This window comes from Pelophylax lessonae (genome assembly GCF_965119305.1).
Source record: "Pelophylax lessonae genome assembly, chromosome: 12".
Classification (NCBI taxonomy): domain Eukaryota; kingdom Metazoa; phylum Chordata; class Amphibia; order Anura; family Ranidae; genus Pelophylax; species Pelophylax lessonae.
In genome coordinates, this window is record NC_138779.1 from 27,871,840 (window position 1) to 27,884,890 (window position 13,051).

Here is a 13,051-nt window from a genome sequence, read left to right on the forward strand (position 1 = left end):
CAATGGCACAGTATCACTTAAAATAGAACTTTTATTTATACCAAGTATTAAAATAATGCTCACATTCTAGGAGTCCAATACAGGCATTTCACATTAAAATCAACGTGTCTCACCACACCATATCAGCGTCTAGTATCTCCTAGTAAAATGTCGCCATGTAACCACGCCCCGACGTTTCGTCACTTACTGACTTCTTCCTGGGGGGTCTGTACATGTCTTGGTTGTACGGTCCTAAATCAAAAATAATCAATATATGATGGAAAAGAAGACATGCAAAACCTTCTAGCTTGGAGTAAACCTACATACTTCACAGTGTGGACAGTTCTGGTTCCATTTGGCCCTTCTGGCTATAATCTACAACACACACTGCCAGGGCCGGGACAAGGGGTGGGCAGGAGGGGTGGCTGCCCTGGGAACAATGACTTATTGCAGGGATGGGGGCTCTCTGTGCCAGTTGTTTCTGTTATAAGGCTGACAGGAGTAGTGACAGCAACATCACTGCTAACCCTAAGGGAAGGGGTGGGGGGCGCAGTTTGGCATCTTTGCCCTGGGCGCTGGATGAGCTTGTCCCCGGCACTGCACACTGCTATATATTGGTGTTTTTCTAGAAGAAGTTGTATTGTACACGTAGATACATGAAAAGTCTGATGTGTCATTAAACAAGTGTCTCTTCGTATCTGCTCATATACATCACAGCCAAGCCATGGCTGGCCACATTCTCTGCATCAGACCTCGGAGTGTGCAGGCTTGAGGTCTTCACATGGACCAGGTGAAGGTGAGGACGTGGTGTTTGGTTCCTGGAGATAAAGGAGGCCAGATTCTGCAGAGCGGATCTTCTCCTCTGTGCAGCGTCTCTTTATCTCAAGCATGACTCCCATACGTGTCTTCTCTGAGAGCCTGTGTAGCTATTAGACAAATCAGCGTTCATTAATTTCTACTGAGCCAGGGAGAAGACTGGGCAACATAAAACACAAAGTAATGGTTATATAGCAATGGGAATACAGAGGCATAACTAGAACCTTCAGGGTTCAGTGCAAGAAACCATGAAGGGCCCCCCCGGACCCCTGGCCGGGGCCCTTCCCTTCAAGCCTGGGGCTCTTCCCACTGATCCTGGGGCCCTTTACTCTCTTGGGGGTGGCCTTTATTACAGTCCCCCAGCGGGACCCTTTAACAAGTTCTGCAGTGGGCCCCCTTCCTGCCATCTTGGGGCCTCGCCACGGTGGTGGAATACCAGGGCCCGGTCGCAAGTGTGACATTTGCGATCCTGGAAGTTCACCCACTGGTGTCAGTAGTTTTTATTTTTTGGTATTTTAATTGTATTATTTTTTTATCATTTTATTTTATTTTTTTACAGTGTCACTGACTATGACTCTGTCCACTCAGAAAGGGAAGCAGCTGGCAAATTACATATTTCCTGACCCCTTCCTGGTTCTCTATTGTGACACATCCCCTGCAGCAGCCGGCAGGAGAGGGGAGGGAGCCCAGTGGGGAGGGGGGGGGGGGAGGCAGCACAGTTGGTTGGGGGGGGAAGGACCAGGGGAGCACACAGGGGCCCAGAGACAGCAGAACACAAGTGAACTAAGTAGGAGGAGTGGGGGCTAGTCAGGGAGAACAAAAACCGCTCTGGTGAGGAGATAATCCCACAAAAACTCCAGCACAGGTGCAAGCAAGGATCCGCAGTCCAGGAAGTGATAATAAAGAGCAAACAAGGAGCTGCACTTCTGGTTGGAGATGTAGAGTATTAAAATCCAAATTTATTAAGTCCAAAGGATAAAAACATATCAGAACATGACCACAACAGCCAGAGACATGGAAAAAAGTGCAAGGCGGTTAACGCGTTTCACGGAAACGTCCGCTTAGTCGTAACCATGGTTGCAGAGATGCAGATTCAACCTTAAACAGTAACTCCACTTTTACTACCTTTTGTTATTCTGAAGAAAGTATGGCTTCTTTTTCTGTGTTAATCTGGAAAGTGAATCTAATAAGAGCGATTTTATAATTATCAGTAAGCTGCCGCACTTTCAGAGTTCTGAGGAAAGTGGCGTCACATGACGTCAGAAGGGGGCGGTGCCACCAGGTGATGTAACCGGGTGTCTCCGCCCCTTGCCTATAAAAGAGCTGTCACAGCTCAAGTGCTTCATTTCCCGGGAGGCCTCTGAAGAGGTGGGAACGTTTTTGAATTTTTTTTTCTATCTTTCGGGTCGGTGTGTGACGTGATTGATGATAGATTTACATCGGGGGATACTATTTTTTTATTTTTACTTTTGAATAAAGGACTTGTCAAAAACTGGCTTTGTGTTTATTTTTTTGTACACTTTTTTGGTGACTGGGTAGGGGTATGATGTACCCAATACCCATTCACATGCGGGGGGCTGGGATCTGGGGGGGCTTCCAGATTCCGATAAACCCTCCACCCACAGACCCCCACAACCACAGCCCAGGGTTGTCGGGAAGAGGCCCTTGTCCTCATCAACATGGCACCCCAAAGCACCCTCCCCATGTTGAGGTCAAGCGGCCTGGTATGGTTCGGGGGGGGGGGGGCACTCGCAAGGCTGCATGTTCGGATAAGGGTCTCGTGTGTATTTTGGGGGGACCCCATGCAGTTTTTTTTTAACTTTGCAGTTTCCCGTGTTTTTCATATTTTTATCTGTTTTGCCGGGAGCTGACAATACATTACAGCTGCGAGCAAGTTTAAATGACATTTTTTCCTTTAGAAATGTCAGTATTGCTGCAGCAGTCTACATACATTGTACAGATGCGCCACTTTGCAGACACATTAAGGGGGCCCCCCAGGCACGATATTTAAAGGAATTTTTCATTTTCATTGTTTCACTCTAAGCATTATTAAAATCACTGCTCCTGTAAAAACGATTGTTTTAAAAAATTATAATTGCATTGATACATGTCCTCCAGGGCTGTACCCGGGTCCCCATACACTTTTTATGACAATAACTTGCTTATTATCCTTTAAAATGAGGACTTTTGATTTTTCATGTTTGTGTCCCATAGATTTTAATAGGGTTTGCATTTTCGCTAGAACTTTTTCCCTGTTGGAGATGTTCTGTTGCGAACCGAACAAGGGGGTGTTCGGCCCATCACTACTGGGTACACACACTCTGTGTGCCAGAACCCCTGAACCTCTTGCAGCGACTTTAATCAAATGCTCTTTATTAAAGTTTGTGTAGAACAGTCATGTACAGAATGAAATGCGTTTCAGCCACCAGGTCTAATCATGGCTGAAACATGTTGGCTTTTTACATGACTGTACTGCACAAACTATAATAAAGATCATTTGATTAAGGCCGTTTCTCTGTATACTATTTAAAGATTGGAGGTTACCAGAAAGCTTTCTAGCTGGAAGGCCGTACTTCCAAGCTGTGGATGACTAAGGAGGTAGCAGCTCTGTTTCACCTGTCCTAACGTGTCTTTGTGGGCTTTTTTTTTCCGGGGGGGGCTGCATATTGGCTACCCAGCATGCACCTCCCGTTCTCGCGCCTGCGCAATAATGTCACTGCGCGGCGCTCTTTCCTGCTTGCTTGCTATGTGGGCACTCAGCAGGAGGGAGGGGCCAGGAGTGCCCAAGAGGGACCTGAGAAGAGGAGGATCCGGGCTGCTCTGTGTAAAACCAACTGCACAGGGGAGGGAAGTCCAACATGTTTGTTATTTTTAAGCAAAAAAAAATGAGACTGGAGTATCACTTTTTTGCCCAAGGCACTTTTTTTAAATTGTCAGCTTTCCAGAACTAAGGTTTATGCTTGGAACTTCTAAGGCACACTGTGCTAGCTGGATAGGCATTTCTTTTCTGGATTGCAAACTAGTTCTTGCACACAATGGAATTCCATACAACCTTATCCACCCATACATCCTAAACCAGAGTGCTGTAGCCAGAATATCTACATTCAGAGAAGAAGCTGGTCCAAAAGACATGAGAGTTGGGTGGACACTGGATCAATGTTTATAAGTAGCTTAACGCACAACAGATCTCCATCATCCATCATCAGTCAGTCCATATCATCCTTATACTACTATATGAGGGGCAGCTTACCACAGATGGGTCTTTAGCAGGCTGAAGTTTTTCAGTCAGCTCCTTCTTCTCTTTCTTGTTATGTAAAGCCTGAGTTACCAGTTGGAGGAATTCTTCATTGAGACCATCCAGAGTTTCCTCCTGCCATTCATCAGGATCAGTTTTTACTCAATGATTTATTTTTTGGGTTAGATTTTCATAACTGAAACTTTCAAGGAATAAAACAACAAACACATGCCTGTTCCATACAGGCTTGTATAAGAGCAGTGGGAACAGCAAGCTTTTACAAACCTTTCAGCAAGCTTTGTTGAATCTTTTAAAGTAGCAATTAGCTCCAGTTTGTACATTTTGAACACAGTTCCTAATGGGAGTGCTGATTGCCAATTTACACAAGCTACTATCAGGCATCAGCACTACTTGAGGTTTTTTGAAAGCCTGCTGAAGCCTGCTAGCCGCTTTTTTAAATTGACAATAAGCATTACAATTAAAGTGTCACTAAACTCAGATCATTATAAAAAACTATCAATAAATGGTGTATTACATGCTGTTTCACTCATCCACTATGAGATTCGTTTTCTGTATTCTGCAAAAGTCCTGGTTAATCCTGCTGTTCTCTATCTCCCCCTTTTTTTTATCACATTCCCAATGCAGATGAGGATTTGGCAGAGCAGTGTTGGTAGCTTTTCCACATGCTCAGTTTTCAGTTTGAGTGAGCATCTCCTCCCTATCACATCTGAGCAGCCCATGTGACTATAGAGTCACACATGTGGGTGTATACACAGTGGCAAATTACAGTCCACTTCCTCCCTCCTCCTCCACACCCACTAACCAGCCAAACACAATGACAGTTGGATATTACATCTTGATTGATGGAGGCTTCTCCTCCCTATTATTCCAAGACACAGGCTGGAGGAGATTGACATATCCACCCACACCATGTTATGTTATTGTTAAAAACATATGTAACACCCTCCTAGATAGGTGCTAGGTAAAAGCCTAGTTTTTGGCTCTGCCTGCTCATCAGGAGAGTCGGATTGTTCGTTTTGCCTGTTACATGTATCCATGTGTGATTCACTTGGTCTGAGGGAGTGTCCCCACTGTATCCAATAGGGGAGCATGTTGGACAGTGGAGGAAACCCAGCCAGTGACACACAGGCTTTTGTGGCTGTCCCAGTGGGTGGGCACAACCGCCGTGCATCCTGGGATTGGTCATAAAAGCCAAGGGCACATGTGACAGGATGTCTTTGGGTGGGAAGCCAGGTCCCAGGAGGAGGGTGATGGCTGTCTCTCCTCCTGTCAGAGTGGGAAGCGGTCACAGGCAGTCGTCCTAGTGGACCAGAAGTGTGGGGCTGAGCTGTGAGGTCCAGAGGAAACTGACGGTGGAGCAGTGGCAGAGATCTCTGCGGAAAAACAGTGTCCATGAGTACCAGGGAGCTTGCCAGGGGTTTGCCCAGGAAGGGGACCACTCCAGGTAGAGTCAGTGGACAAGAGCCAGCACACACAGCAAGTAAGAAAGCGGGTGCCAAGTTAGACCCTAAAGAGAAACTTAACTCATAGTTCACCTTTGAAATCTTCACCTCAGTGGCAAACTGAAGCAGTGGCCTTGCTGCACACACTACAGATAGTTGTTCTCAAGTTTGTGCATAGTTACTAGGTGGAGTATCCCACTCATCCCTTCTCCCATCCAAGTTCAAAATAAAACACAAAAAAACCAAATCCCCTGGACTGTTCATTGATTGAGCCAAGGACTTAAAGCATAAGTTTATCTGTCTGTTGCCATGGGTAACCCAGGGGAATTCATTCTCAGCAGCTCCCAAGGGGGCAGTGCTACACATAATAAAGATTTGATTTCAAATATATATTTGTATGATGATTTAAAACCATTTATATATATTATTTTTTACTCTGTATCCTAAAGGCTGTTTTTTTTTTTTTTTTTGAACATGTGACCAGTAGCAGAAGACTAGAGATACCTCCTGCTTATGTTTCCCTGCAGACAGGCTGGGAAAGATCTGGGTTATGTGACAGCTGTAGATAGATTAGAATAAGGCCTCTTTCACACGGCCGCTCCGTTTTTTTGCTCCGCTGCGGGACTTTTTTTTTTTTCACGGAGCGGATGACACTTGTGTCATCCGCTCCGTATGTCCGCATATCATCCCATCCGTTTGCGGATGATATACGGACATAATGTATGTCTATGGGCATTGCGGATGTCAGCGGATGACACCGCTGACATCCGATTTTTCTTCCTCTCCGTTTTTTGAACGGAGGAAAAATACTTCTGTTCCGTTCCAAAAAACAGAACAGAACTGAAAGGAAGAAAATCGGATGTCAGCGGATGGTCATCCACTGACATCCACAATCCCATAGACATTCATTATGTCCGTAAATCAGCCGCAAAAAAATAGGATGATTTGCGGACATACGGAACGCCTGTGTGAAAGGACCCTTAAGGTAAATTTTTTTTGTTAAAATAATTACAGTGCCATCACCCACATACAGAATCAGAAGGGATAATGTAAATGAAACAGTGTGTGTTTAGTATCACTTTATTATCTGCGTATAACATTTCTAAACAGGAACTGAATGGTGCTTTAAAAGCTTAGAGAAAACTGCTCAGGGCTTCCCGAAAAGTTTGCAAAAGCTTGCTGAAAGTTTCAGAAAAGCTCGCTGTTCACAGTGCTCTTATACAAGCTGAAGCCTGTGGGAAAAAAGGTCTTAGGCACACTGATGCAATTGAGGAGAACGTCCCCTTATATGGATGAAGAGAGGTTAATATTCTTTTTTGGAAGCAACCATCTTCTGAACCCTGGACCTTACACTGGGTACCAGACAGACAAACAGAATTATCCCCTCATTGCACCAAGCTAGTATGCAGCCTTGGAGTCAGATACATTTCTAGCAAAACATATTAACCCTCTACATTGACATTTGAGTTCCCATTGTGGATTGTTGTATCCCACTTCGCACCCTAGCATATGTTGGTTATGGACATGGATGTCAGCTGCTGTACCTCTCCGTATTGTATATAGCCTGGGCTGTCAATGAGTGGCCTCCATAGCTTACAATAACATTTTACCCAATGCACATCTGCTGGAATGTTGGGCCTGGTTGCTGTGTGTTGGGAGGACTGCAGAGAACCCACCTGAATACTAGTTCTGTCCGAGTCATCTTCTCTATGCTTCTCCTTCTCACGGTCTGTGTTCTTGCTAAACGTGCTCCCAAATTCTTTCCACAGTTTGATTCTGTTATGCAGACCATGTCTGTGGAAATGGGAACAGCAGATTACCACACATACTGTACATCTCAATATGTAACATTTTGGGGTTGATTTACTAAATAAATAGATCCTGTTCACTTAGCCTAGTAAATACAATGAAGCTACAGTATGTTCACTTCAGTCATAAACCTGTAATTAAATGCAAGCCAAAATCCCATTTTCATTTTTTTTTCCGCATGACTAGGTACACTATATTACCAAAAGTATTGGGACGCCTGCCTTTACACGCACATGAACTTTAATGGCATCCCAGTCTTAGTCCGTAGGGTGCAATATTGAGTTGGCCCACCCTTGGCAGCTATAACAGCTTCAACTCTTCTTGGAAGGCTGTCCACAAGGTTTAGGAGTGTGTCTATGGGAATGTTTGACCATTCTTGCAGAAGCACATTTGTAAGGTCAGGCACGCCCCAGAAGACGTCATTGTATGACGAAACTAGTCGGGCGGTTCCGGATACATCGTAGCCACGCCCCCAACGCTGGCCTGAGGTTCTTTATTGTTACATGCGGGACGCCGCTATTTGAATACAAGTGTACTTGAAATCTGTTCCCTGCCTGCTTGTTCATTGATTTTAGTAAGTGCAATCTTTTTAAATAAATTGATTTTATATTACGGTATCACGCTATGTGCACCTCTCTTCTTATTGGATTATTTCCCATGGGTTCTACCCTCTACGTGTGAGAATTGGCATCTCTATCTGCTCAAGCCCCTTTGGATCTGATACTAAAGGCGTGCCCTGCGAGATTATTGGGATTGATCCCCTCAGATTAATGCCTATGTGGTCTATCTATAAGAGTAGATGACCATAAAAATCTGGTAAGCAGCCTATATTTCATCTCCCTTGGTCACGGGTGCCATTCAGCGGAAACACTATAAGATTTACCATCACTGCTGGGACTTGTGGTTCCTCTCATCTGGAATTCATCACTTTCTCTTTCTTTTTCTCACCCAAAGACTTTTATGTTAAGATATTAAAGGTTTCATACATTGTTATATACTATTTATTTTTCACTTGACAGGTTGGGATTAAATATCCCTTCTCACTATTGATTTCAATTAGATGATATTGATGTCACCTATATTTATATACTATTCACTTTTTAGCGCAACACTATTTGTTTATTTACTGATGTGGATGAGAAGGCCTGGCTCAAAATCTCCATTTTAATTCATCCCAAAGGTGTTCTTTCGGGTTGAGGTCAGGACTCTGTGCAGGCCAGTCAAGTTCCTTCACCCCAAACTCGCTCATCCATGTCTTTATGGACCTTGCTTTGTGCACTGATCCAAATCATTTGGTAGAGGGGTTGTTATTATGGGGTGGGGTTGTTTTTCAGGGGTTGGGCTTGGCCCCTTAGTTCCAGTGAAGGGAACTCCTAAGGCATCAGCATACCAAGATATTTTGTACAATTTCTGCTTACAACTTTGTGGGAACAGTTTGGGGATGGCCTCTTCCTGTTCCAACATCACTGCGCACCAGTAAACAAAGCAAGGTCCATAAAGAAATGAATGAGCAAATTTGGGGTGGAGGAAGTTGAATGGCTTGCACAGAGTCCTGACCTCAACCTGATGGGATGATCTTGAGCGGATACTGAGAGCCAGGCCTTCTCATTCACATCAGTGCCTGACCTCACAAATATGCTTGTGGAAGAATGGTCAAACATGCCCATAGACACACTCCTAAACCTTGTGGACAGCCTTCCCAGAAGAGATGAAGCTGTTATAGCTGCACAGGATGGAACAACTCAATATTGAACCCTACGGACTAAGACTGGGATGCCATTAATGTTTATGTGCTTGTAAAGGCAGGCGTCCCGATACTTTTAGTAATATAGTGTGTATGAACACAGCTTCACCATATTTACTAAGCTGAACAATAACCTTGCTTAATGAAGAGTCCTTATAGAAAAGCAGTGATGTATATATTATATATAGAAAGTACAAAAATGTCTCTGCACCCTAAGAAGGCTGTGTAATAAAATTTAAAGCTGAACCTCAGGCAAGAAGATCACCAATTGTTCAACTTATGTTATTCAATAGACCAGTTTGTATAAGTAAATTAATTTGTCAATGGTCAGATTCTATAGCCAACAGTAGGCTGTCTATTAGCTATGGATCTGCCAACTGCCTGCTGTTTATCACAAGGGGAGTGGCCTAATGGGTGACTAGGGTCTCTGAATCCCCGCCGGGCTCCGCCCACCCAGCCAAAAAGCCTCCTTAGGTGCTGCGCTGTCTGTGTGATAGTTGCAGCAGCAGAGAGTGAGCTCAGTTGCACTGTAAGGCTGGGTACACACATATGCGATGCTGGAACCAGCTCGATTCCTATGCGGGTTCCCACATAGCATCTAACTTGCAAGCAGTTCACACTACACTCTGCAAACCACTGCGGCTGTCAATAGAAACTTAATGACACCCCCAGATCGGCTCGCAGATCGCAGTGCGAACTGTGAAATGGTACAGGAATTGAATTGCATGGGTGTGAACACCCATGCGATCCGATTCCAGTGCGGACCAAAAAAAGGGTCCTTTACCATTTTGGTCCAAATGCGATGCAAATTCAGTGATACAAACTGTATGGCTGGATTTGCATCGCACAGACATAGTATGTTATCTGCACAGCAATGCCATGCGAATCACATGCGATGTCCGTGTTTGCACCAGTGAGAACCCAGCCTGAATGGCCTCTGCACAGCAAATGTCGACAGGAGGAACGGCAGAATTCAATTAGAATTCTAAAGAGTGACAAAGACACGCAGATATTTAGTTCCCTGTAGAAAATATAACCAATGCTTGTTTCCGTGTCTCTATGTATGAGTATGCTCTGCACTGATAGGAGGAGGAGTGCTCCGGTACCTTTTCGGCAGATGAAAATGGTCTGGTGGTTTGTGTATGAACAGGAGGTCTTGGACCAGCGATCTCACTTCAGGGTCCCTTTCATGTTTATCCTGTAAAATAAAAGGTGAACTATTCTTTAATGAAGGAACAGTAAAGTGAAGGCACTTCATTACAAAGACGTTCTCATGAGTTTGGGCCTCTTTCACGTCTCTTTTATTATGTATCTCTAATATGTATTTTTTTTATCAATCTCAAACAATTGTATAAGAGTCGGTTCACACTATGTCAACACGACTCTGTACTACTTCGGGGGCGAGTTGTGAAGTCCAGTGCACCGTGACTTCGGCGCGATTTGCACGGACTTCATATAATGAAAGTCTATGCAAGTCGCTCCAGGTCGCCCCGAAGTAGTACAGGACCCTTTTTCTAAGTCGGAGTGACTTGTGTCGCTCCTATTAGAATGGGTCCTGTAGCAGTCAATGGACCGCGAGGGACCGCGACTTGTCAGGCTGACAAGTCGCCTGACAAGTCGCGCTGGTGCGAATCGAGTCTAAAGATTGTAAAATACAATTCTTCCATGAGGTTTACCCTGAACATATGGTATGATCTCATAAATCAGAAATTTCCATTGTGATATGCAAGGAGGAGAGGAATTCACCTATCTTATATCAATGGCCTTCCATGCAATGCACAATGCTTCCCTAAGGGAAAATCGAGTATGTTGGGGGCATATATTTTTTACTTAGAAAACCAGAGGCAAATTTCAACTGTACAAGCGAGAGATTGTTTTAATACCCTAGTGAACACACTCAACCCCTTGTCTCCAGAAATTCAAGATAACTTAGCAGCTCTAGATTAGCCACTTAAGGACCAGGCATATTTCTGACACCTGTTGCTTACAAGAAAAATCAGTATTTTTCGCTAGAAAATTACTTAGAACCCCCAAACATTGCATATACATATTTTTCTTTAGCAAAGACTCTGCAGAATAAAATGGCGGTTGTTGCAATATTTTATGTCACACTGTATTTGCGCAGCTGTCTTTCAAACGCAATTTTTTGGGAAAAAATACACTTCACTGAATTAAAAAAAAATAAACAGTAAAGTTAGCCCAATTTATTTGTATATTGTGAAAGATTAGGTCATGCCAAGTATATAGATACCTAACAAACATGTTACAAGTTAAAATTGTGCACACTTGTGAAATGGGGACAAACTATGGTACTTAAAAATCTCCATAGGCGATGCTTTAAAAATTTTAATGGTTACCAGTTTAGAGTTAGAGAGGAGGTCTTTTTCTACCATTATTGCTCATGTGATACCTCACATGTGTGATTTGAACATTGTTTACATTTGTGGGCGCGACTTACATATGCGTTTTCTTTGGAGTGCGAGCACGCCGGGACGGGGGTGCTTTAAAAAAATCTTTTTTCCCTATTTAATTTATTTTTTTTCACTGTCTCTTTAAAAATCACAAGGAATGTAAGTATCCCTTGTAACTGTAATAGGCAGTGACAAGTACTCTTTATGGAGGGATCTGGGATCTAAAGGATCCGAAATCCCTCCTTTGCACTTAAAAGTATTCAAAACGCCGAAATCTGCATTTTTGAATACTGGCGTTTTTTTTAAATTGGCGCCATTGGAACTGGAAGTGACGTTGTGACATCGCTTCCGGGTTACTACATCGGAGACCCGATCAAAGACGAATCTGGCTTAGTTCAGACTCAGGCCAGCCAGGGGACATGCCGGCTAGTCACTCGGGTCTCCCGGTGGAAGGTAGACCCAGGTGGAGTGGCAGAAGACGGCGGGAGGGGGGCGTCCCCTCCCGCTCCTTGTGATAATGGCTGAGCTGTCCGTGCCCCTGTTAGGGAGATTCACCCTCTTTACTTGTCCTGTTTACCATTATTATTGAAAGTGAAAGTAAAAGAAAATCCAACATTTTGGGTTGTCCCCAGAAAAGTAATAAAGGGGTAATCTTCCAATGGGGACAGTAGTTCTGGTGACCTGGGGGTCCCCAAGAAATTCCCATCATTTGGAGGGATTTCTCACTTCCTGTTTGGCTATGGGAGAGGAAGTAAGGGGACATCTCCGCAAGGGGAAACAGATGGCGAAAATAAATCTGACAGGGGTTATATTATAACCCTCCCTTGCTCTATTCAAAATGAAAAAAAAAAAGTTTTGCCTATAGTTCTACTTTTAATGCTAAAGTCTGCTTTTGAACATCAATATCATATCATCATATCAAACATCAAAGGTGAGCATTCATGCCATTATGTGTAAACAATAGTTGGTCTCAAAACATCAACCAAACTGCTCTCTTCTGTCCTCCCAAGATCTCCTGCTGTCTAGCTCCCTTGTCACCTCCTCCCATGTTTGCCTCCAGGACTTGTCCCGAGCTTCTCCCTTTTTTGGAACTCCCTACCCAACCTGTCCAACTATCTCCTAATTTATCCATCTTTAGACGATCCCTGAAAACCCTTCTCTTTGATGAAGCCTATCCTGCTTCATACTAATACACTGGGTTTTTACTTCTTATTCTTATCCATCAGCTCATCTCCCACAGATTTTACCTTTTGTATCACTTGACCCTCCCTCCTAGATTGTAAGCTCTAACGAGCAGGGCCCTCTGATTCCTCTTGTACCAAATTGTATTGTAATTGTAATGTCTGCCTTCTTTTTGTAAAGTGCTGTGCATACTGCTGGTGCTATATAAATCCTGTATAATAATAATAAAAACAAATAGGAGTCAAATAAGTCTGTTGGAAAAAAATGGATTTTTGTAAAATCTTACCGTAAAATCCTTTTCTCTTAAGCTCATTGACAGACGCAGTCCTCTTGATTAATATCAAATTGGGTTATGCTGCCCTCTACAGGAGTAGGACTAGGCAGAAGAAAAAATGTTCTGGCCACACCTTAG

General features: G+C 43.7%; 1 protein-coding gene across 1 annotated transcript in view; it reads right to left on the minus strand.

Moving 5' to 3' along the window:
- Positions 1-603: 603 nt before the first annotated feature.
- The window catches only part of LOC309568829 (uncharacterized protein), a gene marked incomplete at its 5' end in the record, with an annotated part of 291,543 nt that continues 279,095 nt past the window's right edge, over positions 604-13,051 (minus strand). The window contains 4 exons of the mRNA XM_082274615.1: positions 604-905; positions 4,046-4,165; positions 7,170-7,287; positions 10,153-10,244. Coding sequence (XP_082130741.1) covers positions 726-905; positions 4,046-4,165; positions 7,170-7,287; positions 10,153-10,244 — 510 coding nt within the window. The 3' untranslated portion in view covers positions 604-725. The remainder of the gene's footprint in view (positions 906-4,045; positions 4,166-7,169; positions 7,288-10,152; positions 10,245-13,051) is intronic.